Here is a 22,109-nt window from a genome sequence, read left to right on the forward strand (position 1 = left end):
AAGGGCTTTCCTCAATAAACTAAATTTGGACTGGAAGCCTTATTTTCTCAGATTAGATGTTGAGATGATTACATGGAAGTAAAGCCAGGGGCTGTTGTTCTGTCCCTGTTAGAAGACACTGTTTCAGCAAAAGGTGACCTGCAGACAGCAAGGTCTCTGGGCGGAGGCCACACAAGTCCCCTCATTCTTGCCCTTTTAGCTTCGCTCTCAAGATGAGTGATGAGTCCAGATGTTGAGGAAAACTTCTTTGGAGTTGTTGCATTTGAAGAATGGTAACTGATAAGGTGTAGGGGCCCTGGAGACAGGTGCCGGAAAGTCCTGGAAATGTAGATAGTGGAGAAAAGACAAGAAGCCATGACTGCTTCACTGAGGGAAAAATGGCTTGCCGACCCTTTCCCTATGGTTGGATTCTTCGTTCTAAATACTGAAGTAAAAGAAGCAGACAAATGGCTGAATTCAAGACTTTTTTACTGAATTAAATTTCGGAATGAGTTTCTGTCACCGTGTAACAGAAACATGACTCTCTCCTGTGTCTTGGCTGTCAAACCCCAAGCAGAGAAGGTGTGAGGAAATTCAGAAGGTAGCAAAATGTTCTTGTGACAAGGATGTGACACCACCTCAGCTTTCACCTCTACTCGTCCTGTGAAAGACAGACTGCATCGCTGGCCTGTTCCCTGACATCACCACCTAGTGCCTCGGACAGGTGGCCCCCAGGGATCGACACATTTATACCTTGGCTTTGGCCCTGGCCTGGGGCCAAGAGGCTCTGCAATTTCCTGTCTGAGCTGTGGCCACAGCCCTGAGTTGTCTTACCTGTCAGGCGGAGATGCTCCTGTTCACATATACAGCTGGTGGCTGGGGCGGGTAGCAAGGCGTACTGTGCCTGGATTCCCATCTACACCGAGGCTGTGTACATTTTCTGGTTCCTCTCCATGCTCAGTTTACGTCTTACCTGTCTTCTAAAGCAGGGTCAAACAAGACACTGTTTTAGATTAAGAATTCTGCTTGCTACAGTAAAAGGGACATTTTTTAAAAAGGTTTTTGTCCCATTCTTCCCCAGATCAGCACAGCAGACTTTATTATGCTAGTGCCTCTTCCTTGACTTTGGTTCCTGAGGGCAGGCTGGGGACGGCTTAGTGCAGAGAGTACTTTGTTTCTGTGTGAGCATGAAGACCCGAGCTCTCAGAACCTGTGTAAGAGCAGGCGTGGTGACACACAGCACGACTCCAGAGCTGCTGCTGCAGAGAGACAGGTGGCGCTCCAGGCCCCCTGCCAGCTAGTGTGGACAAAGCAGGGAGCACTAGGCTCAGTGAAAGACCCATTAAAAAATAGAGTGGAATACAGTCACAGATGGCGTCCTACACAGGTGCGTGCTCAGGTTGGGGCGTATTGTGCGTCGTAAGCCACCCCTGCTGCTCCTGACTTGAGCATTCTACTTCTAAAACCTGCAGATGGTTTTTTTTTTTTTTAATACTTATTTAGTTATTGTGTGTGTGTGTGTGTGTGTTTGGCGTGGGGTGGTTGTGCTGCAGATGCATAGAGTTCTGGAAGTCAGAGGACACTGAGAGTTGATTCTCTCCACCATGTGTGTTCCAAGGATTAGACTCAGTTAGCCCTGGCAGCAGGCACATTTACCCACTGAACCGTCTTGCCAACACTGTCTTAGGGTTTCTATTCCTGCACAAACACCATGACCAAGAAGCAAGTTGGAAAAGAAAGGGTTTATTGAGCTTACACTTCCATGTTGCAGTTCATCACTAAAGGAAGTCAGGACTGGAACTCAAGCAGGTCAGGAAGCAGGAACTGATGCAGAGGCCATGGAGGGATGGTCCTTACTGGCTTGCTTTCCCTGGCTTGCTCAACCTGCTCTCTTATAGAACCCATGAGCACCAGCCCAGGGATGGCACCACCCACAAGGGGCCCTCCCAACTTGATCACTAATTGAGAAAATGCCCCACAGCTGGATCTCATGGAGGCACTTCCCCAACTGAAGCTCCTTTCTCTGTGATAAGTCCAGCCTGTGTCAAGTTGACACTCAAAATCAGCCACTACAAACACCAAGAAAGCCATCAGTTTGTATATAGGGCACCCATGTGCCTCTGGGTCCCTTTCAGCATGTCTTTTAGTTAGCTGGCGGAGATGACTTCAGGTGTGAACCCCCTGAGAAGAGAGATCATTCAGGGCAAAGCATCCTAACTTCCAAGCTCACGTGCTCCCAGTAGATAGTCTCTGTTCCTAAATCTGCCTGCAGATGCTGCAGGCCGCCAGGTGGACTGTGAGATTTCTGTCAACTTGACACAACTAGGAAGAAGGAAGCTCAGTTGAGAAAATGCCAGCATCAGTAGCCTGTAGGCGAGGCTGTGGGGTGGGCTTTCTTGACTAATGGCTGATATGTGGTGGTTAAGCCCACTGCAGACAGTGCCGGCCCTGCTCGGGTGGTCTCGTGTTACACTGGAAAGTGGGCTGAGCGAGCGTGCAGATGTCAGTAAGCAGTGCCCTCCACAGCCTCTGCCTCAGTCCCTGCCTCCAGTTCCTGCCTCGGGTTCCTGCTCTGACTTCCCTGCGTGATGGACAGTGACCTTCTCAGGTTGGTTTTGGTCATGATGCAGTGGAAATCAGATGGGGTGCCAAGGAACTCACTTGAACAACCTCTGTATGTACAGAGCAAATGCTTCCAGAACATTCTAATCCTTGCTCATTCCAGCCACATGCTAACAGGCACTTAATCTTTGGGGGTGAGGTTTGGTTTGGTATTTTTTGTTGTTTTGCATTTATTCCGTGTGTGTTCATGTCTGTGTGTGCATGCATGCATGTGTGTTTAAGGAGGCACATGTCGAGGTCAGAGGACAACTTGTGGGAGTTGGTTTTTTCCTCCCACTGTGTGGGTTTCAGGGATTGAACCTTAGGTCAGTCAGGCTTGGCAGCAAACACCTTCACCTACTTGTCTGCCTTTTGAGATGGTCCTGTGGTCGAGTCCAGGCTGGCCTGGAACTCACTGTGTGGCCCAGACTGGCTTTGAACCTGCAGTCCTCCCACCTCAGCTCCCAGGTTTGGCACTTACAGGTGTGTACCTCCCTCCACGCCTAATTTAGCCCTCGTTTTTTAACTCTGATTTCCTGTCTCTTAAATTGAGGATGTCCTGTTAAAGATAGGATGCATCAAAGAGCTTGTGGAAGAGATGGCCTGGAAACTGGTCGTCTGTGGTGCAGGGAGTGTAGTGGCCACACCCCTCCTCCACTCCTGTCACCTGCCATACACTCCGTCACTTCTCACTTTAATTATTTGGGGAGAGAGGCACGACTGTGCCAGCCCTAGAATTTTTAAAATAAAAAAAAAATTATTAGATATTTGCTTTGTTTACATTTCAAATGGTATCCCCTTTCCGCATCACTCCTCCGAAAGCCCCCATCCCGTCTTCACAGCAGCAGGGGAACTGGCTTTATTGCAGAGTTACTCGTGACAGCAGAGGGTCTTCTCTTTGCTGAAGGACTCTCACAGGACAGCGCTGTATGTGACTAGGATCGATAGCTGCGGTGCACCATCCTTGGGCAGGAGGTCAGAAGAACACTGAGGTGATGTGCAGCAGTGAGGAGGCAGGGGCTTGTTTCCGTGCTAACAGCAGCTTCCACCAAGTGGAAAAGAATGGAGAAAGGCACCTGATAAAGGGAGTGTCCGTGAGTGAAGGGCAAAGGGCAGACCTGAGTGGGTCTGGGAAGTAGGTATGACCGGCTTCATTCGGGCATGGGCGGCTCCTCCCTCCGTGACGGTACACTGCTGGAATGAAGGCTGCGTGTGCAGTTGACTCAGCACAGCCTCCCCACCCCAGTGGACTTTCACTGCCCAAGCCTGTCGCTGGCCTGGCTTCTGACTCACTGTATAAAGCTTGCTCTTCACTCTGCTGCTCCTGTGGAGCACAGTTCAAGCGCACCGTTGAAATGCTCACGGAGTGCCGCAGGTCCACAGGTCCCTCTGGGTCACTTAGGAACACCACTGAGACTTGTCGGAAGAGTCGATTCTGTTTTCTCCAGCTCATGGTCTGGGTGCGGGTTTGTAACTGCCTGTGACGTAGATTTCTGTCACTTCACAAAGACCTGGTTATCTGTATAAGTGTGTGTTGCTCTGTAGTTTGAGCGCCTATTTCAGGACCCTTGCTGTGGGTGTTAATCTTTGTGCCCTCACTAGAGCAGGCGCCTCTAGGGGGCACCGTGTGTCTGTCAGGCACGCACTCTGTCTCCTGAAGCACAGGTGAGTAGAAGCACAAAGCTTCAGGTGGAGTTGACTTTATCTTGTGTGTCCCATGTCCCATGTCTGTCAGTGGCCTTCAGGGGTCCCTGTTTCTCTATCATAACCGCTGTTTATACTAGATCTCGAAGACCATTTCAGTTGCACATGGGATGCTAACACAGAGCCTTAAGGATGGAAGAATTGAGAGACTTGCAAAAAGACTTAGGTCTACTCTGGGTTTGGCGACACACACCTTTATTCCCAGTGCTCTAGAGGCAGAGGCAGAGGCAGGCAGATTTCTAAGCTGGAGGACAGCCAGGGCTACACAGAGAAACCCTGTCTTGGGGAAAAAGGAAGACATCAGTCCAGAGGCTGAGGCCAGGTTGGTAGCTGATGGCTGGCATTGTGAGTGAGCTGCTGGCTGCTGCCCTGGCCTCCTTCCCCTGACTCTTCCCCGCTGCCCCTCTGATCAGCTCCTCTAGTCCTGCTGCTTCCCTTGGCAAAGGAGCGGAGGTAGGAGGCACGAGTTCTCCGTTCTCGGGTCTCAGTCAGTCTTCCCCTGGCCGCTCCTTCTCCTGCCAGGGCTCCCCTTTAAAGGAGCATGGGCATCCATTTTTCTTACAGTTTGGATTTCTCTCAGGAGTTTCTCTTTGTGTTTGTGTGTTGTATGTGGCATGCTCTCAAGTGAGTGTGGATACCCACGTGTGAACACGTGAAGGCTGGAAGAGGCTACCAGGCGTCTTCACCGCTCTGCCTTTGCCTTTCTGCCTTGAGGCAGCGTCCCTCACTCCCCTGGAAGCTTGCAGTTGGCAGTCTGGCCCTTGAGCTCCTGGGGTCCTCCTGCCTCTGTTGCCTCAGCTGGGGCCCAGCAAGCAGTCTCCTCTTATTGCTGAGCTGTCTTCTCAGCCAGAGTAGTCATCTTGATTGATGAAGTCATTGCCTTTTGGGTGACAGAAGTTCAGGGACAGTAAAGCTCTGAGGCTTAGTGGAGCACTTGTGTGGAGCACTCACATGAGACTCCATAACCTCCAGCTCTGCAGAACAAAAAGTTCAGTGGGGTCTGGAGGGATGGGAATGGTGGTGTGAGCCTTCCTTACAGAGAAGGTAAGTCTCTTTTCAATGGCTTGTCGTTGTGACTGTCAGCCCTCACAGGTTTGCGGCTGTGCTGGGCAGAAAGTGGGTAACCTATGGGAGGTAGACCATCAAGTCCACTTTTTTGTGAAAGGAGGGCCTGGTGTTCGGAAGTGTCCCAGGGCTCCCAGAGTCTCCGTCGTGTGACTCACCTTTTGTCTCTGCTTCCTGAGTGTTGGGGTGACAGTGTAGCCCCGTGCCTGGCTGCAGTTCTACCCTTCTTGACACTTAGAATTGTCGCACGTGACATTCCCGCCATTTAGGATCTGCATCACTGTGAGAGTCAGCGTCTTGTTCCTCCAGCTGACTGACCATACTGGCTGTCTTGTAAGAGCGTTGACTGGAGCTGGAAAGGTGGCTCAGAGGCCAGGAGCACTGGAAAGATGGCGCAGAGGCCAGGAGCACTGGAAAGATGGCGCAGAGGCCAGGAGCACTGGAAAGATGGCGCAGAGGCCAGGAGCACTGGAAAGATGGCGCAGAGGCCAGGAGCACTGGAAAGATGGCGCAGAGGCGAGGAGCACCGGCTGCTCTTCGGGGACCCAGTATTGTCTTTTGGGCTCTCTAGGACTGCACTTATGTGCTACACAGACACATGCAGGCCAAACATCCACACATATAAGTCATTTTTTTGGAGTCAGGGTTTCTCTATTCAGCCCTGGCTGTTCTGGAACTTGCTATGTAGACCAAGCTTGCCTTGAACCCAGAGCCTCTGCCTCCCGAGTGCTGGAACTAAAGGTGTGTGCATCATGACAGAATTAAAATTTTTTTTGAGATGTTAAAGATTAGCAATCTTTCAAGTATTATTTATATTATGTTTTATATTAAGTGATCAGTTGGGGAAGGTCTCACTATGTATCCCGGCTGGGGCCTCACTTCTCCAGGCCTGCTCCAGATGGTTTTTTGAGCACTGTTTTGTTTCCTGGATGACATGTTTAAGAGTGTGTGATAGTGCTGACAGTTTTAGCTGAGTGAAATACAGGGCAGGGGAAAATACTTTTCTATAAATGATTTATGTATTTTATAAGTATGTGTGTTTTGCCTGCATATAAATATGTATACTGCTTGAATACCTGGTGTCCGCAGACACCAGAAGAGGGTATGGGATCCCCTGGAATTACTGGTGGTTATAAGCTACTGTATAGGTCCTGGGAATTGAACTCCGGTCCTCTACAGGAGCAAGTGGTCTCACATGCTGAGCCGTATTCTAGCCCCAATGTTCTTTTCTTTCTTTCTTTCTTTCTTTCTTTCTTTCTTTCTTTCTTTCTTTCTTTCTTTCTTTTTTTTTTTTTTTTTTTTAAACACACAGCAGTAGGATACTGCAGGAAAAAACAGCCACTGTGTCCTTCACACTCTGAAGCCCTGAGCAGTAACTGGTTTTTGTGGTTCTGGGGGCATCACGGCCTGACATCACTGGATCTCCCATGTCAGGAGGTCCTCTCCCTGCTCACGCTCTTCCTGAGCACTGTGACCTGGTTCCAAGTGTCCAGGCACACCTCCCCTCCCCTCCCCTCCCCTCCCCTCCCCTCTCTTCCTCTCTCCTCCCCCAGGACTGAGTTGCCCTGGTTTTCTCTTGGGACATTAATGTTGGTGTCCATCTGGTGAGTGTGGCTCCCCTCGCTTTCCAGAGTTATCTACTTAGCTACAAATGATCATTAGAAAAGGTGTTTAAATGTCTTTGTGATGGTTTCACCCTTAGAGAAGTTAAATAGCAGAAAAAGCTGCCTTCCCCAGGTATTTGAGAGTTCTCACATGATGTTCCCTGAGTGGTTCTCTTGAGTAGTGAGTGTTTCCTGTAAACATGAGTATTCCATGAAAACACAATACAACCAAAGCATCAGGAGCTTAACCTTAATCTGTCACTTCCTGCTTACCTTTGCTTGCAAGTTAGGTCTCTGGTATTCCGTTTTCCAGGCTGAACAACTTACCAGTGTCAGTATGAGCTCCCTGGCTGGCTGTGCATTGATGGCTTTGTGAGCATGGTGGTTGTCTTCCTGGGCATCCTTTGAGCTTCTCTTCACACCACAGGCTGCTCTGGCTCTGGACTTGCCTGAGGAGACCTGGTTCCTCTAGTGGAGGATATTTAGAAACCTGGTACTAGGTGCTCATTTTGGGGTTTGCTGTTTGTTTTAAGGCCTCTCAGTTTACAGAGCTTGGCTATATGTCCTTGTACACCCACTTAAGTGTCTGTCTCTTGGTACATATATCAGACAGGTCCTCACTGTCCTCGTGGTGGAAATGGGTTCTGTATTGACCCTGCGTGTGGATTCCCGCACACTCCCCCTTTCCACCGATGAAGCTGACGCTGACGTTGCTCTAGGTCTGCATACTCGCCGATCTCCTGCTGCCCGCAGCAGGTCTCCCTCTTCACCCTCACTCCTCCCTTGGACAGAGCTCCTCCTGCTGCCACTCACAGGTTGTGCATTCTGACTCCTTGTTCTTTGGCCTAAAGAAAGCACTAGATAAAGACTCTCAGGCCTTCTTTCAAGGCCCCTCCACACCTTACTGTTGCTTACATTGGTTTCCTGGTCCTGTAGTTTCTTTACCATGTCTAGCCCTACCCCCAGGTTTGAAAACTTCATGTCAGCCTTTTGTGGGGCACCTGGACAAGACTGTTAAAATGCATAAACAACAAAAAACATTTGGGCAGAGTAGAAAGAAGCGAGTCAAGGTTGAGTGATCTTAGACCAGTCGGTATGGAGGGATGTGGAGGAGAGGCCTGGGTACAGACTCCAGCAGATCTGACAGTGGAACCGTGGACAGAGCGCTCTGCTCTGCCGTGGAAAGAGGAGACCCATGCCTAGTGACTGACAGTGACTTTCAAGATGGGCTAGCTGTCAGGCTGCCACCGGGTGTCCTTATGACGGGAGTGTGACAGAAGCCAGAGTTTTTCTCTAGCACCCCCACCGGGGAGTAGGAGAACTGAACAGAATTAGGCAAATCATTTTCAGACTGCTTAAACGTGTGTGTGCTTACAACCAAGCATTAAAATCTGCATTTCACACCTGTTAAGGGGTGAACGGTAGTGGCATAAAGGATAAAAGTTTTTTGAAAGCCATTTAACACAAAATAGGATTAAGTAAGATCTTCAAAGGATTCATTGGTTTTTCTGAATCTTAATACAGTGACAGGAGAAAGAACCAGTTAAAGTTTAATTAAGATAATTTCCCACCCTGTCTCAAAACCAAAATAAATACATAAATAAAAGATAATTATCTTCAAACTAATTTCTATAAATAGTGTAATTCATTAAGAAAAACACAATGCAGAAGAATCACATTTACAGCTGTATGTCTTGACAGAGCAAGAGCACAGCAGTTACCCAGTGGGGAGCACGGCAGTGGGAAGAACTGTGTGGGAACACAGCAGTGGGGAGAGCAGGGAGCACACCAGTGGGAAGATCAGTGTGGGAGCACGGCAGTGGGAAGACAGTGTGCAATGGTGTGGGAGTGTGGCAGTGGCTCATTGTCAAGCTCACAGCAGACCTGGTTTGGCCTCCTGTGTAGCTGCTCAGAGCTGTGGTACTGAGAGTGTAGGCTGGGTTGGGATTGCTTGGGAAGGTATCTTATGAACTATAAAACATGTCTGTGTTCTTTAAAATGTCCAGGAATTCCATACTCAAAATTAATTAAAGTAATAAAAAGTATATATGAAAATGATCATTGCAAATTCTCTGTGAAAATAATATTTTAAAAAATTAATATATTTGTGCCAGGCAGTGGTGACGCATGCCTTTAATCCCAGCACTTGGGAGGCAGAGGCAGGCGGATTTTGAGTTTGAGGCCAGCCTGGTCTACAGAGAGAGTTCCAGGACAGCCAGAGCTACACAGAAAAACCCTGTCTCAAAAAACAAAACAAAACAACAACAGAATATATATATATATTCAAGAAACTCAATTCATGAATCTATTAAATTGATCATTGAGTGATTTGAAAAAAAGTTAAAAATCACAAGTAAAATAAAAATGGCACAGAAAAGCAACTAATGATGCCCAGGAGGAGGAACCGAGGCACACCGGGGGCAAGTACAGCCAGCATGTGACACTTTATAGGCAGGGTTTTCTTTGTTTCCTAAATGCTTCAGTGTGCCTGCACTGTGTATGGCACGGCCCTCGCGCCCTCCGCCCAGCTCTGTGGAGTTCAGGAAGCTCCAATGTCTGCTTCTGTGCTCCCGGAGGAGGGAGCACATGGGTGGGGCGTGTTTGCTGTAGTTAACTGGCATGCTTCCCTCCCCAGACACCTCTCTTCAGGTTTGTATAGATGTCAGACTCCTTGTTTTCCTTCACAGCAGGGGAAAAGGTACTGTTTGGCGCCCCCAAGATTTCTAGTGGCTGTCTAAAAACCTTGCTTACTTTGGGGGTTTTAAGAGTGGTTATTTTTGGTGATATTTGAAAGAAGTAAACATGAACTGTAGCTGACCCTTTAGGTTCTAACCCAGGGGTTTCCTTGTCAGGCCGGCCTTAAATTCCTGGCTTTGCGCGTTCCATTTTCTGAGCTCTGTGCTGCTAGGTGTTGATGGTGATGGGCCAGAGTCCACAGTTCACCCTCTGGTAGAAGCCAAGAGCTTTGTGTGACTTACTTATACTGCGAAACGAGAGAATCAGCTCAACAGTGTGGGAGTCAGGGTAAAATCTCAAAATACCACATTGTGCTTTTTGACAGAGTTAGTTTTAGATACTAATATAAGATGTAAGAAGTAAAACATTTAATCAGTTTTGCCCAACTACCTAACATTCTAGAAACCCCAGCACTCTGGAGGCAGAGACAAGTGGATCTGTGAGTTTGAGGCCAGTCTACAGAGGGTGTTCCAGCACAGCCTGGGCTTCACAAAGAAAGAAAGGAGACCTCTAGTAATTAAGACCAGTGGAAATTAGCATAGAATGGGTTTGGGTTTGAAGGTGAGCAGGCAGGCATACAAGATGCAACCAACACATTTGCCAGGTAGGCCAGACCGTGCTGTGCTAGCCCTGTCCCTGTCCCCTACTCTCCTGGGAGAAAGGAGAACCTCTCCGTGAATTATTGTCGTACACTGGTAGATGTGGGGGTGGTGTTCACAGTCACAGAGCTCTGCCTGTCACAGCTGTGAAGGCTGCAGACCAAGGCTCGGGAGGGTCTTGTTTGCCTTTTCCAGCTCCTAGTGCTAACAGTGTTCCGTGGTATTGACTAGTTTGGGACTGCTTCCCTCCATCCTCTGTCCTTATGTGGCTTTCTCTCCCTTCTGACTCTGTCCAAATTTTATTCCTATAAGAACACCAAATCTTGGGCTGGAGAGATGGCCCACTGGTTAAGAACATGTAGTGTTCCTGCAGAGGACCCAGGTTTAACTCCCAGCACCGACATCAGACAGCTTACGAGTGCTTGTGACTCAAACTCCAAGGGATGCCCCTAACCTCAGGCGCATCGCGTACACAGACATACATAGGTGTACATGTAAATAAATAACAGTGGAAGTATTTTTAAAAAACACAATCTTGTTGGCTTTAGGGCCCACACACATAGCGTGTGACCTCATGTTAGCTTGGTTTCCAAATAAGTCATATTTGAAGGAACACTTCATCCCAGTACTACACCTTCCAAAACCCAGCAACATGCCGGTCGCTGTTGTCTCAATGAACCAACCTCAGATCTGACCAGGGAATTAGAGGGTTTTACCAAATGTTTGTTACAGTAGATACTGAAGCATTACTGTTGACAGGTGTTCTTATTCAGAGAAACCTGGTACAGTGTGGTACCTCCAATCAGCCGGTTAGACTCGTACAGTGTGGTACTCCATCGGTCAGGTTAGAGAGACTCGTACAGTGTGGTATTCCATCGGTCAGGTTAGAGAGACCCAGTACAGTGTGGTACTCCATCAGTCAGGTTAGAGAGACTGGTACAGTGTGGTACTCCATCAGTTAGGTTAGAGAGACCCAGTAGAGTGTGGTACTCCATCAGTCAGGTTAGAGAGACTGGTTCAGTGTGGTACTCCATCGGTTAGGTTAGAGAGACCCGGTACAGTGTGGTATTCCATCGGTCAGGTTAGAGAGACCCAGTACAGTGTGGTATTCCATCTGTCAGGTTAGAGAGACTGGTACAGTGTGGTACTCCATCAGTCAAGTTAGAGAGACTGGTACAGTGTGGTACTCCATCAGTCAGGTTAGAGAGACTGGTACAGTGTGGTACTCCATCTGTCAGGTTAGAGGCCAGTGTGTCGGACTAAACTGTGTCTCCTTCTTACAGCCAAGCCTTTTACCCAGCTCGTGAAGGACATGCAGCTTCATCGGGAAGACTTTGAGATCATCAAAGTGATTGGAAGAGGAGCTTTTGGTGAGGTAAGAGAGGCTCCCTCCACATGGCCCAGGCAGCACCAGCTCCTTACACCTTGGACCTGACCACTGGAATCATCTGAAGAGCTCTGGGGTGGGGGGTAAACAGGGCCAGCATGAAGTATTCACTTTGTTACCATGTTCTGTGGTCAGTTTCGTGTTTCATAAAATCCCATCACTTTTAGGAAGATAACTCTGTGTGTGTGTGTGTGTGTGTGTGTGTGTGTGTGTGAGAGAGAGAGAGAGAGAGAGAGAGCGAGAGAGAGAGAGAGAGAGAGAGATGTGTGTGTGGTGTGTCTATTTGCTACATATTTGTACCTGGTGGGGGGTGGCTGTTAGAGGCCAAAGGTCGACATGCGATGTCTTCTGTCATTCTCCACCTTAGGTTTTGAGAGGCAGCCTCCCTGAACCTGACTTCACTGGGCTGGCTGATCCCCTGCATCCTTGTGCTGGGGTTACAGGTGTACAGCATGGCCTCTGTTTTGCCCTTGGGCCCTGGGGACTGAGCTCAGGTCCTCCGGACGGAGCCAACCCCCTGACCTCAGAGGGATCAAAAATGATCCTTTGAAATACTTGAAGTTTGGGCTGAAAAGTTTCTGGTACGCCAAATGAGAAAATTATTCCTTGTTTATTTTGTGAGTTGTTTTATAGTAAACTTATCCCACAGACAAAGTTTTTTTTTATGTTAAATTTTACTTAGATGTTTCACTTCTACATACTCTTAACAGACTTTCTCTGCGACACACGTCCGGCTGTTTTGTTGGTTGTCTGGATCTGTATCTTGTGAGGAGTGAGGCCCGCGAGAGGCCCAGTGTGGTGGGTCTTGTTCTCACATCAGGCTCTTGTGCTTCCCTCAGAGCGTTGGTGTTTGTCTGAGGTCAGCTCTGCCGTCCTCTGCAGCCGCAAAGCCAAAAACGGCTTTAAAATGCAGCACCTCACTTGCTAGCCTGTGGTGGCTCTGAGGAGGGAGGAGCCACTCCGGACGGCAGTGGGCTTGCACCTAGAGCTGCTCATCTGCACAGAAACCTGTTGCGTGTACTGTTTCCTGTTTACTAAAGTTGCAGCAGGCTTGGCTATTGCTTTCTAAGCCACAGAGAGACAGCGTGGAGAGGCCATTAAGAAGAGCCACCTGTGCTCTTACGCAGGGAGCATTGTGTAGGGAGTGCATCCTTGACTCAGAAGGCCTGGGGCTGTGCCAGGATAAGAGCATCATGGAGGAGCCCTTGTCATCCAGGGAAGACATTGAATTCTGGTTGTCACTTTACTATAGGCTTTCAAAGCTTGTGCTGGTGAGCGATCCACTACTCCTTGGGCTGCTGTTTAGACCCTCCCTCCCTAAAAGTCAGCACCTGTGAACAATGGCTATCTAGCATCCTTACCAGTGAGGACTGTGAGGACTGAGCAGGAGTCCGGGATGATCAACACTGTCCCCAGCACACACATGGCATGAGCTTAGGGCATGTCAGTTCTCACGGTCCCTCGGTGGTGGTGGCATGGTGAGGGAGGGGTGTGCTGCTTGGGAGAGCAGGGGTTCCATCTGAGAGCTCTGTTCCGTGGATCTTAGTGCAGAGAGACACTTGGGCTCCCCAATGGCAGCGCGTATGGACTTAAAGGAGCTGTGGATGAGTGGGAAGGGACGCACATGGTGGAATGCACCAAGTAGTGGCTCATCCTGATACTACTGGTCACCAGAGGTCACTTGGTGTGACAGAGATGCCCTGAAAGAGGTGGTATTAGTCTGGCCTGAGTCTATCTAAACCTCTTTTGCTATACGCTAGACCCACACAGCCACCACCTCTGTGAAGCAAATATTCAACTGAGTAACCAGGACCTGTAGAGGCTGGCGGGCAGGTGGACAGAGGCAGGAGGGAGGGGCATGAGGTGTGTCTGGATCGCCCCAAGTACAGGCAGAAGGCCAGCTACAGGTCAGCATAAAAGGGCTGTGTTTGTTTTTACTGAAAATCTTCAGGCCTTGCTCAAGTGGAGGTCAGGGATCCCCAGGGCCCAGCGCTTAGTCCTGAAGTGTCTTCTTACCTGAGCCAGGGGGACACATCCGAGCTACAGTGTGGTTAAAGCCAAGTTATCTTGTCTCTTTATATAGAAGGTGTCTCTCTCTCTCTCAGAGTTCCTGGCCGGTTAAGATGAACTTTTAGATGTGCAAGGCTTTTGAACCATTAAGTAAAATTTTTTAAATTCTAATTTACATTCTAGGTTGCAGTTGTCAAAATGAAGAACACTGAACGAATTTATGCAATGAAAATTCTCAACAAATGGGAGATGCTAAAGAGAGCAGAGGTATGTGTGGAGTATACAATAAGTAAAGATGGTGTGCGTGTGTGTGTGTGTGTGTGTGTGTGTGTGTTGGGAAGAAAAGTTCTTGCTACGTAGCCCTGGCTGCTCTCAAGCTCTGTCAGGCTGGCCTCTAATCAGAGATCTTTCTGCCTCTGCCTCCCAAGTGCTAGGATTGAAAGCGTGCACCACCACGTGCTGCTATGGCGAGGTCTTTCCTGAACTTCAGATTCTGTGACAGATTTTGTGGCTAGTATTGCCTGGCCTCCCACAGACACTCCATACACCTGGTGTCTAACTTGTTTCTGTGCCTTGTTCTCCTTTCGGAGCAATTTTCTCTTTCCTGATGTAGCTCCACACACAAGACCATACCCTCTTCCATTGCTCAAGAAGTGACCACCGGTTGACTGAGTTGTCACCCAGTAGCCCCACACCTGCCTTAGCTACCTACATCACCAGTCAGGAGACCCACCTGCATGGCCGACTTGAGGCACCCACCTGCATGGCCAACTTGAGGCACTCACCTGCATGGCCAGCCTGGGGCACTCACCTGCATGGCCAACTTGGGGGACTCACCTGCATGGCCAGCCTGGGGCACTCACCTGCATGGCCAGCCTGGGGCACTCACCTGCATGGCCAACTTGGGGGACTCACCTGCATGGCCAGCCTGGGGCACTCACCTGCATGGCCAGCCTGGGGTACTCACCTGCATGGCCAGCCTGGGGTACCCACCTGCATGGCCAGCCTGGGGCACTCACCTGCATGGCCAGCCTGGGGCACTCACCTGCATGGCCAGCCTGGGGCACTCACCTGCATGGCCAGCCTGGGGCACTCACCTGCATGGCCAGCCTGGGGCACTCACCTGCATGGCCAGCCTGGGGCACTCACCTGCATGGCCAGCCTGGGGCACTCACCTGCATGGCCAGCCTGGGGTACCCACCTGCATGGCCAGCCTGGGGCACTCACCTGCATGGCCAGCCTGGGGCACTCACCTGCATCAGCAGTGTGTCTCTCTGCTCACTCAGTTCTCACATAGTCTGGGTCACGGTTTCTTCCTGTTGCTTCATAAGAGCCTGACTAGTCACATCAGCTGAGGGAGAAGGGGCTTATCTGGCTCACCTTTCCCTGTCACAGTCCATCCTTGAAGAAAGTCAGGGCAGGAGCTGAGGCAGAGGCCATGGAGGAGTGCTGTTTACCAGCTTGCTCCCACAGCTAGCTCTTCCTACGCAGCTCAGAACCATCTTCCCAGGAGTGGTGCTGCCCGCAGCGAGGTGGACCCTCCCGCATTAATCATTGACGAAGAGAATTCCCCACGGCTTGTCCACAGCCTGGTTCATGGGTGGAGGCAGTTTCTCAGTCCAGGTTTCCTTTCCCCAGCTGACTCTAGCTCGCGTCACCATGACAAAAACATTAACCAACACCTTGGCCAATGAGACTCACTGAAGCAGGCCTAGGGGGAGGGGTGCCGCGGAAGAGCTTGGGAGGTGGAAGGTGTGAGGTCTCATTCAGTGTCAGTTTGAATTCAGTCACACTGCTTAAGAGAGACAGAGACAGACAGACAGACAGACAGACAGACACACACACACACACACACAGAGCTAGAGACAGAGAGAGGGCAGGCCCGTTCTTTTTTAACCAGACAGGCTAAAAGCCCTTTACCCATGTGTTGACAGTCACCAGGAGTTGCTATAGGACAGGCATCTGACTGTGACTGTTAATCAGCAAACTGATTAAACCAACCACCTTTCAGATCAGTAAGCAGGTTGTCCCCTCTTGTCGGCCATGTGGCTGCTCAGAAGCAGGTGTGCGGTTGGGCATCATATGTGTCGCCCAGGGCGTGTGAAGAGGCTGGTTTGGTAGAGAGGTGTGTGGCTGCGTGTGCTGGGGTCGGGGGTTGAGACCTGCCGAGTCAGTCCATGGAGGGTGATCTCTGTGGGCCACAGAGACAGCCACTGGGGACGGGGAAGGAGGAGGAGCACAGAGATTTCTGGCCTCTTGTCTTCTGCAGAAGCTGTTGGGGACATTAGACTTCAGGCAGTCAGGATCTGGGGTCCTTACAACAGAGACTGCTAGTGTTTAGGAGGAGTATGTTCTAGGACACCGCCTAGATGGACACAGACTGACCATCTTCTCATTCCTCACAGACAGCCTGCTTTCGAGAAGAGCGTGATGTGCTGGTGAATGGTGACTGCCAGTGGATCACTGCGCTGCACTATGCCTTTCAGGATGAGAACTACCTGGTAGGCCTGCCCGCCGGGGTCCCCGCCCACACCACGGCCCCGCCCACACCACGGCCCCGCCCCCATGTCCAGGCAGATCACACAGGGACTTCCCTCGAAGTTTTGGCTCCTCTTCCCTGCCACTCAGAAATGAGTCAGTGTGGAGTGGCAGTTGTCAGTACGTAGCCTACATAAAACTGAAGAGTTTGTTTGCATTCAATGGCTACCAGGGACAGTTTTTAACAGGAAGCTTCCAAGGTCTGTACAACATTTTTGTTTTGTTTTTGTTTTTCGAGACCGGGTTTCTCTGTGTAGCCCTGGCTGTCCTGGAACTCACTCTGTAAACCAGGCTGGCCTCGAACTCAGAAATCTGCCTGCCTCTGCCTCCCAAGTTCTGGGACTAAAGGCGTGTGCCACCACCACTGCCCAGATGACAGCGACCGTGTTAGGGTTCCTGTTCTGATTTGCTGGAGCAGGTGGTTGAAGTTCCTCAATTCCTGATGAACGCCCCTGCCTGAGCTCCCTGTAAACCACGTGCTCTTCTGACAGGAACTGTTTGGCTTTCGGGGGAACTAGGCATCCGGGGATGAGAGTTTTGTTTCAGAGTTCTTCCCTCAGCTCAGTTGTGTGGTGCTGTGTGGAGTGTAGACAGGCATCACCAGCTGCTTTGACGTTCACACTTAGCCAGGAGGCTCCAGGGCAGATGCTGCGTTCTCGGTTGCTTTCTAGGATGTGGAGAATCAGCAGACATGCTGCCTCACCAGAGCACGTAGGGATGGTCGGAATAGGAACTGTGGGTTTATCTGTGGCCTAGGCGCTACTGCGCCTTCTGATTCTGAGATTTCTGAACCACCAACTGAAAGTGTAGAATTATTGACTTAACTCTCAGCCCTGCATGACAGCAGAGGTTACTTCAAACTAAGTTTCTTTGGCTCTGCCCTATAAGCTGTTAATTTCCTTTCGGTGGCTTCTTTTCCAGGGCGCGTCAGTCACGGCAGCCCTGTGGCTACAGACCTGCAGCCTCTCTAGATTCATGGGGGACTTGGAGACCCTGCAGCTCCGCTCTCACCCTCCCCTGCTATCTTGAGGGCTGCTGTTTGGTTTCTCCTAGGTCTTCCCCCACTCCCCACCCACCCCAAGAACATCCTTCAGCAGCTGCTGACGCACGCCTGCCCACGGTCTTCAGGCCCCACCATGTAAAGAGCCTGGCCTGCTTGAGAGGCCTCACAACCTCACTGACCTGACCCCAGCACTGCTGGACTCTCCTATAGGCTCTGGCCTCGTCCCTCCCTGCACCTAGGCTTGTGGTAATGGCGCTCCGGCTGCCAGGTTCCCCTCTTCCCTCTTGGCTTCCTTGCCCACCCCTGGCTGTCTGAGGCCCTCTGGCCTCGACTCCAGGGCCCCGTGGTCTGTGCTCAGTAGCTTCTGGTCATGGGGCTTAGCCAGACCGGCCTGCCTTTTTATGCCCTCTGTTGCTCTCTGTGCTTCCTGTGGTCTTCCTCTTCCTCTAGTAACATGAACCCTGCTGATCCAGAGCACTTTCGGTTTTCACACCTCAGCCCCCTGCCCCATCTCCCAGGAGTAGAGCAGGCTGAGCGTTGGGGCAGGCTGGGTTGGAGGTGCTGCAGGATAGAAACGTAATTTGGCATATGTCTACCTATCAAGAGGCTTTCGTGCAGCAGAAGTTGAGCAAGTGTAGGAGGCAGATGTGGTGACGCAGGACACTGCCTTCAGAATGCTGTTACACAGCTAGGGAGGGACACAGGAAGAAGGAAGGCTCTGCAGAGGAGGGGGCGCCTGTGAAGGATTTCGGAAGCGGGGTGAAGAGCTGTTGGCTACACGCTTTAAGACCAGGAAGCTCCGGTTTGCTCACCCACGGGCCACTCTCAGAAAGTGATCACTTGAGTTTCATAGGGCAGGCAGGCACCCTCTGTCCTGTTAGATTGTGGGCCCTAAGCTTGGCATGAGAGGAGGACCGTGTTGAGGACAGACAGGTGACAGGCCTGACTCAGGTAGCAGAAGCAGTGCACAGTTGTCATCCAGGGAAGAGCTGTTACTCTATTAGACCTCAGTGCTCTTTTAAAAAGTGGTTTCCTCAGCTAACCAGGGAGTGGTAATTCCTTATTACAATGGTGACTTAAAAGTTAGTTTGTCATGGAGATGAGACAGCGTATTTCTGTTTCCCAGAGGCTGAATAGTCCCCAGAGTTGCTACAGACTGTCACCCCCTGTGGCTTGCAGTGGCCCTCCCATCCCCCACCCTCTGATGTGATGATATGCTTCCATTAAGGCCTCAGCAGTTCTGAGATGGTCTGGCATGAGCCTCTGAGCACTGGGTGGCAGAGAGCACGCCTGTGCTGGCATGCTGTACCTGACACCCTGGCCCTGCGACTGTACTAGTGAGGGGTACACCCTGGCCCTGCGGCTGTACTAGTGAGGGGTACACCCTGGCCCTGCGGCTGTACTAGTGAGGGGTACACCCTGGCCCTGCGGCTGTACTAGTGAGGGGTACACCCAGGCCCTGTGGCTGTACTCGTGAGGGGTACACCCAGGCCCTGTGGCTGTACTAGTGAGGGGTACACCCAGGCCCTGCGGCTGTACTAGTGAGGGGTACACCCTGGCCCTGCGACTGTACTAGTGAGGGGTACACCCTGGCCCTGTGGCTGTACTAGTGAGGGGTACACCCAGGCCCTGCGGCTGTACTCGTGAGGGGTACACCCAGGCCCTGCGGCTGTACTCGTGAGGGGTATACCCTGGCCCTGCGGCTGTACTAGTGAGGGGTACACCCTGGCCCTGCGGCTGTACTAGTGAGGGGTACACCCAGGCCCTGTGGCTGTACTCGTGAGGGGTACACCCAGGCCCTGTGGCTGTACTAGTGAGGGGTACACCCAGGCCCTGCGGCTGTACTCATGAGGGGTACACCCAGGCCCTGCAGCTGTACTAGTGAGGGGTACACCCTGGCCCTGTGGCTGTACTAGTGAGGGGTACACCCAGCTGCTGAAGCACAGCTTCACCCTCCTCCCCGCGCTTTGGTGCAGGAGGTGCTGGTGTCTGTGGTATTAGATAGCACTTTCCCGCTCTGGTCAGTGTCTCGTGACTCGGGGACCCGCAGACTAAACCCTCCAAAGCTGGACGGGCCATGTCAGACCCCCAGCTCCTCATGGGAGCTCTGTCTCAGCCATGCCTCCGGCCTTTCCGTCTACTAGCTGTTCTCTGCTCACGGGGTATTTGCACCGCAGCAGCACAGCACAACAGGGTGTTTTCTGAGCTGCCATCGCTGCAGAGCCTGGGGTAGGAAGCCAGCCTGGCTTGCACGTCCGACCCTGACAGGCTTGGGTCAGACAGCGTCCCCATCGGTGTTAAGGGCTGTTTTCTCTCCTCTTTCTGATTTGTAGTACCTGGTCATGGATTACTATGTAGGCGGTGACTTGCTGACCCTGCTGAGTAAGTTTGAAGACAAGCTTCCGGAAGACATGGCGAGGTTCTACATCGGCGAGATGGTTCTGGCCATCGACTCCATCCACCAGCTCCACTATGTACACAGGTAACCACCTCTCCATGAGATGTGCAAATGTTATATTAAACAGGAAAAAGCCTCCTTTTGGAGTTCCTAGCCTCAGGTCTCAGTCCAGGCCACCTGAGGCGAGTCCTTACTGAGTGACTAAGTGTGGGCTTGGAGTCGTTTTTTTTTCCATCACACCTTGAGCCCCCAACACCCTGTTGTTCAGCTGTGGTGGCTGAATTTGCAACAGCTGAGCCACAATGGCTCTGAGGGGGCCCTGTTTGCCTGAGCTCACAGGATTTCACCCACTGCACCCCATGCTCTTAGCTGTCCAAATGGCCCATGAAGCCCTCGCAGGGGCGGAGAGGGCTGACTCATTGGTGTCTCTGTCACAGCAGTGGGAAAGGCAGGAAGAGCCGCTGCAGCTGCACTCCCTTAGGGCTACCCTTTCCTTTCTCACATCGCCCGGTGGTAAAATAGCTTCTGGTGGAATTAGTGTACAGTGCCGTGGTAAAATAGCTTCTGGTGGAGTTAGTGTACAGTGCCGTTTGACTGCTACAGCTGAGCCTTGTGGTGTATAAGAAGAATTTATCTTTATTTGTCTGCATGTCTGTCTGTGTCTATATACCACTATGCCTGGAGAATGCAGAAGGGAGGCCGGATTGCTACACTTGAGGCAGAGTCTCTCACTGAGCTGGAAGCTGCCAGTTCAGCAAGGCTGACAGCAAATGAGCTCGCAGGACCTTCCTGCCCTTCCCTGGCACTGGGGTCACAGGCACCGAGAGTTACTTCCAGCTTTCTACATGGGTGCTGAGGATTTGAACTTATGCCCTAAGGCTGAGCCATTGCCTTAGTCCAAAGTATAATACATCTTAAATTTTTGTTTTGTTGCTAGATTTTTGATCGTTTGTTTTAGGGAGGGGTGCATTTGAGATGCGTATGTGGTAATCAGAAGACAACTGTCAGGAGATGTCTTTCTATTTACCATTGAGGGATTGTACTCGGGTCAAAAGACTCTGCTGCAAGGGAGTTTACCCACTGAGTCTTCTCGCTGGTCCAAGATTGTAGTTCTTAGACTAACCTTTGTTTCTCTGAAGTAAAAGTTTTCATGGTTTTTCTGTATATATTTTTGAGAGTCTATCGCTAATGCCCTTAGATCATCCTCGTGTTGTAAAGCTCTGTACACTCAGACAGAAAGAATGTCACCCTTATTTGTGCTTTTCCTCTTCAGTCGTGTTGTCCCAGCTTGCCCCTAGAGAGAGCTCTTGAGTGGACAGCTGCTTTCCCACCACTGAAGTCAGATCCCTGTATTCCCGAATGTCTGTCCTCCCCGTCTGTCCTCCCTCTGTGAGTCTGGGCCCTGCTGAGGAGCTTTCCTGAGAAGAAGCTTGTGAGGTCTCAGTTCCTGTTCCACCCATGCTGGTGGCTTGGCCTCATCCACGGAGGGTGGCCAGCTGCTTGGCACTTCTGGGCTTTGGGCATTGCAGCTCCTGTGTCTTCCTTCTCCATAAAGCTCTTCCGAGAGAAAGGTCTCTGCTGTTGATTTTTTTCTTTGCTTTCTCAGTTATTCTGGGATGGATCCTGGGCCTCGCTGGGCTGAGCACACACTGTGGTGCTCTTCTAGGATTGCATCACTTGGGAAGGCCTCTGTGAGACTCCCCACGGGAGCGCAGCACCCACTATGGAAGGAAGGAAGGACTTTTCCATTTCACTGAGAGTGCGTGTCATTACCAGGGGAAAGGGTGGTGCTGGCTGACCAGAGCACCCAAGGGAGCCGTGCCTTAGTTCAGAGAGGTTTGGTAGTGTACCCCCTTTTCTGTGTGGTTTGGCAGTGTACCCCATTTTCTGTATGGTTTGGTAGTGCACCCCTTTTTCTGTGTGTGGGGATGCATGCTTCCGCAGGTCTCTGCATTTCTTGGATACTGTTACTTTCACTACTGGAGACTGAGTGTAGAGCCCCCATTCTCCCTCCCAACCACCGCACACGGTCCTTTATCACGGAAAGTTCCATCAGTGCCAGGCAGGCTTGTGCTTTCTGATGCCTGGGATCGTGTGTGTGTGTGTGTGTGTGTGTGTGTGTGTGTGTGTGTGGTGTGTTACCAGGCCGGGCTGTTGCAGCTCAGTTTTTCAAAATGTTTTCATGTGTATGTGCCATGTGTTTACCAAGTATGCATGGAAGCCTGCAGAGGCCAGGTGCGTGTGAGCTGCCCAGCATGGGTACTAGGTACTAGGTACTAGGAACCAAACTGTAGAAGAGCTGCAAGAGTTCTTAATCACCATACCATCTCTCTGAACATCTATTACTTTAAAAAAAAGAGTGTGTGTGTGTGTGTGTGTGTGTGTGTTGGTATGATTGTAGGCATGTGTGCATATGGAAGTTAGCAAATTACAGGAGTTATTTCTCTACCATGAGGGTCTCAGGTATCAAACTTAGGTCCTCTGG

At 50.8% G+C, this 22,109-nt stretch overlaps 1 protein-coding gene across 2 annotated transcripts in view; it reads left to right on the forward strand.

Annotated features, from left to right (window-relative positions):
- The window catches only part of Cdc42bpb (CDC42 binding protein kinase beta), an 82,371-nt gene that overhangs the window by 20,791 nt on the left and 39,471 nt on the right, over positions 1-22,109 (forward strand). For both annotated transcript variants that reach the window (XR_007978270.1, XM_052184983.1), the window contains exons 2-5: positions 11,572-11,663; positions 13,869-13,952; positions 16,091-16,186; positions 19,560-19,708. Coding sequence is in view for 1 of the 2 variants with exons in the window: in XM_052184983.1 (XP_052040943.1) it covers positions 11,572-11,663; positions 13,869-13,952; positions 16,091-16,186; positions 19,560-19,708 (421 nt within the window). In the remaining variant the exon portion in view is untranslated. The remainder of the gene's footprint in view (positions 1-11,571; positions 11,664-13,868; positions 13,953-16,090; positions 16,187-19,559; positions 19,709-22,109) is intronic.

This window comes from Apodemus sylvaticus, chromosome 6 (genome assembly GCF_947179515.1).
Source record: "Apodemus sylvaticus chromosome 6, mApoSyl1.1, whole genome shotgun sequence".
Classification (NCBI taxonomy): Eukaryota; Metazoa; Chordata; class Mammalia; order Rodentia; family Muridae; genus Apodemus; species Apodemus sylvaticus.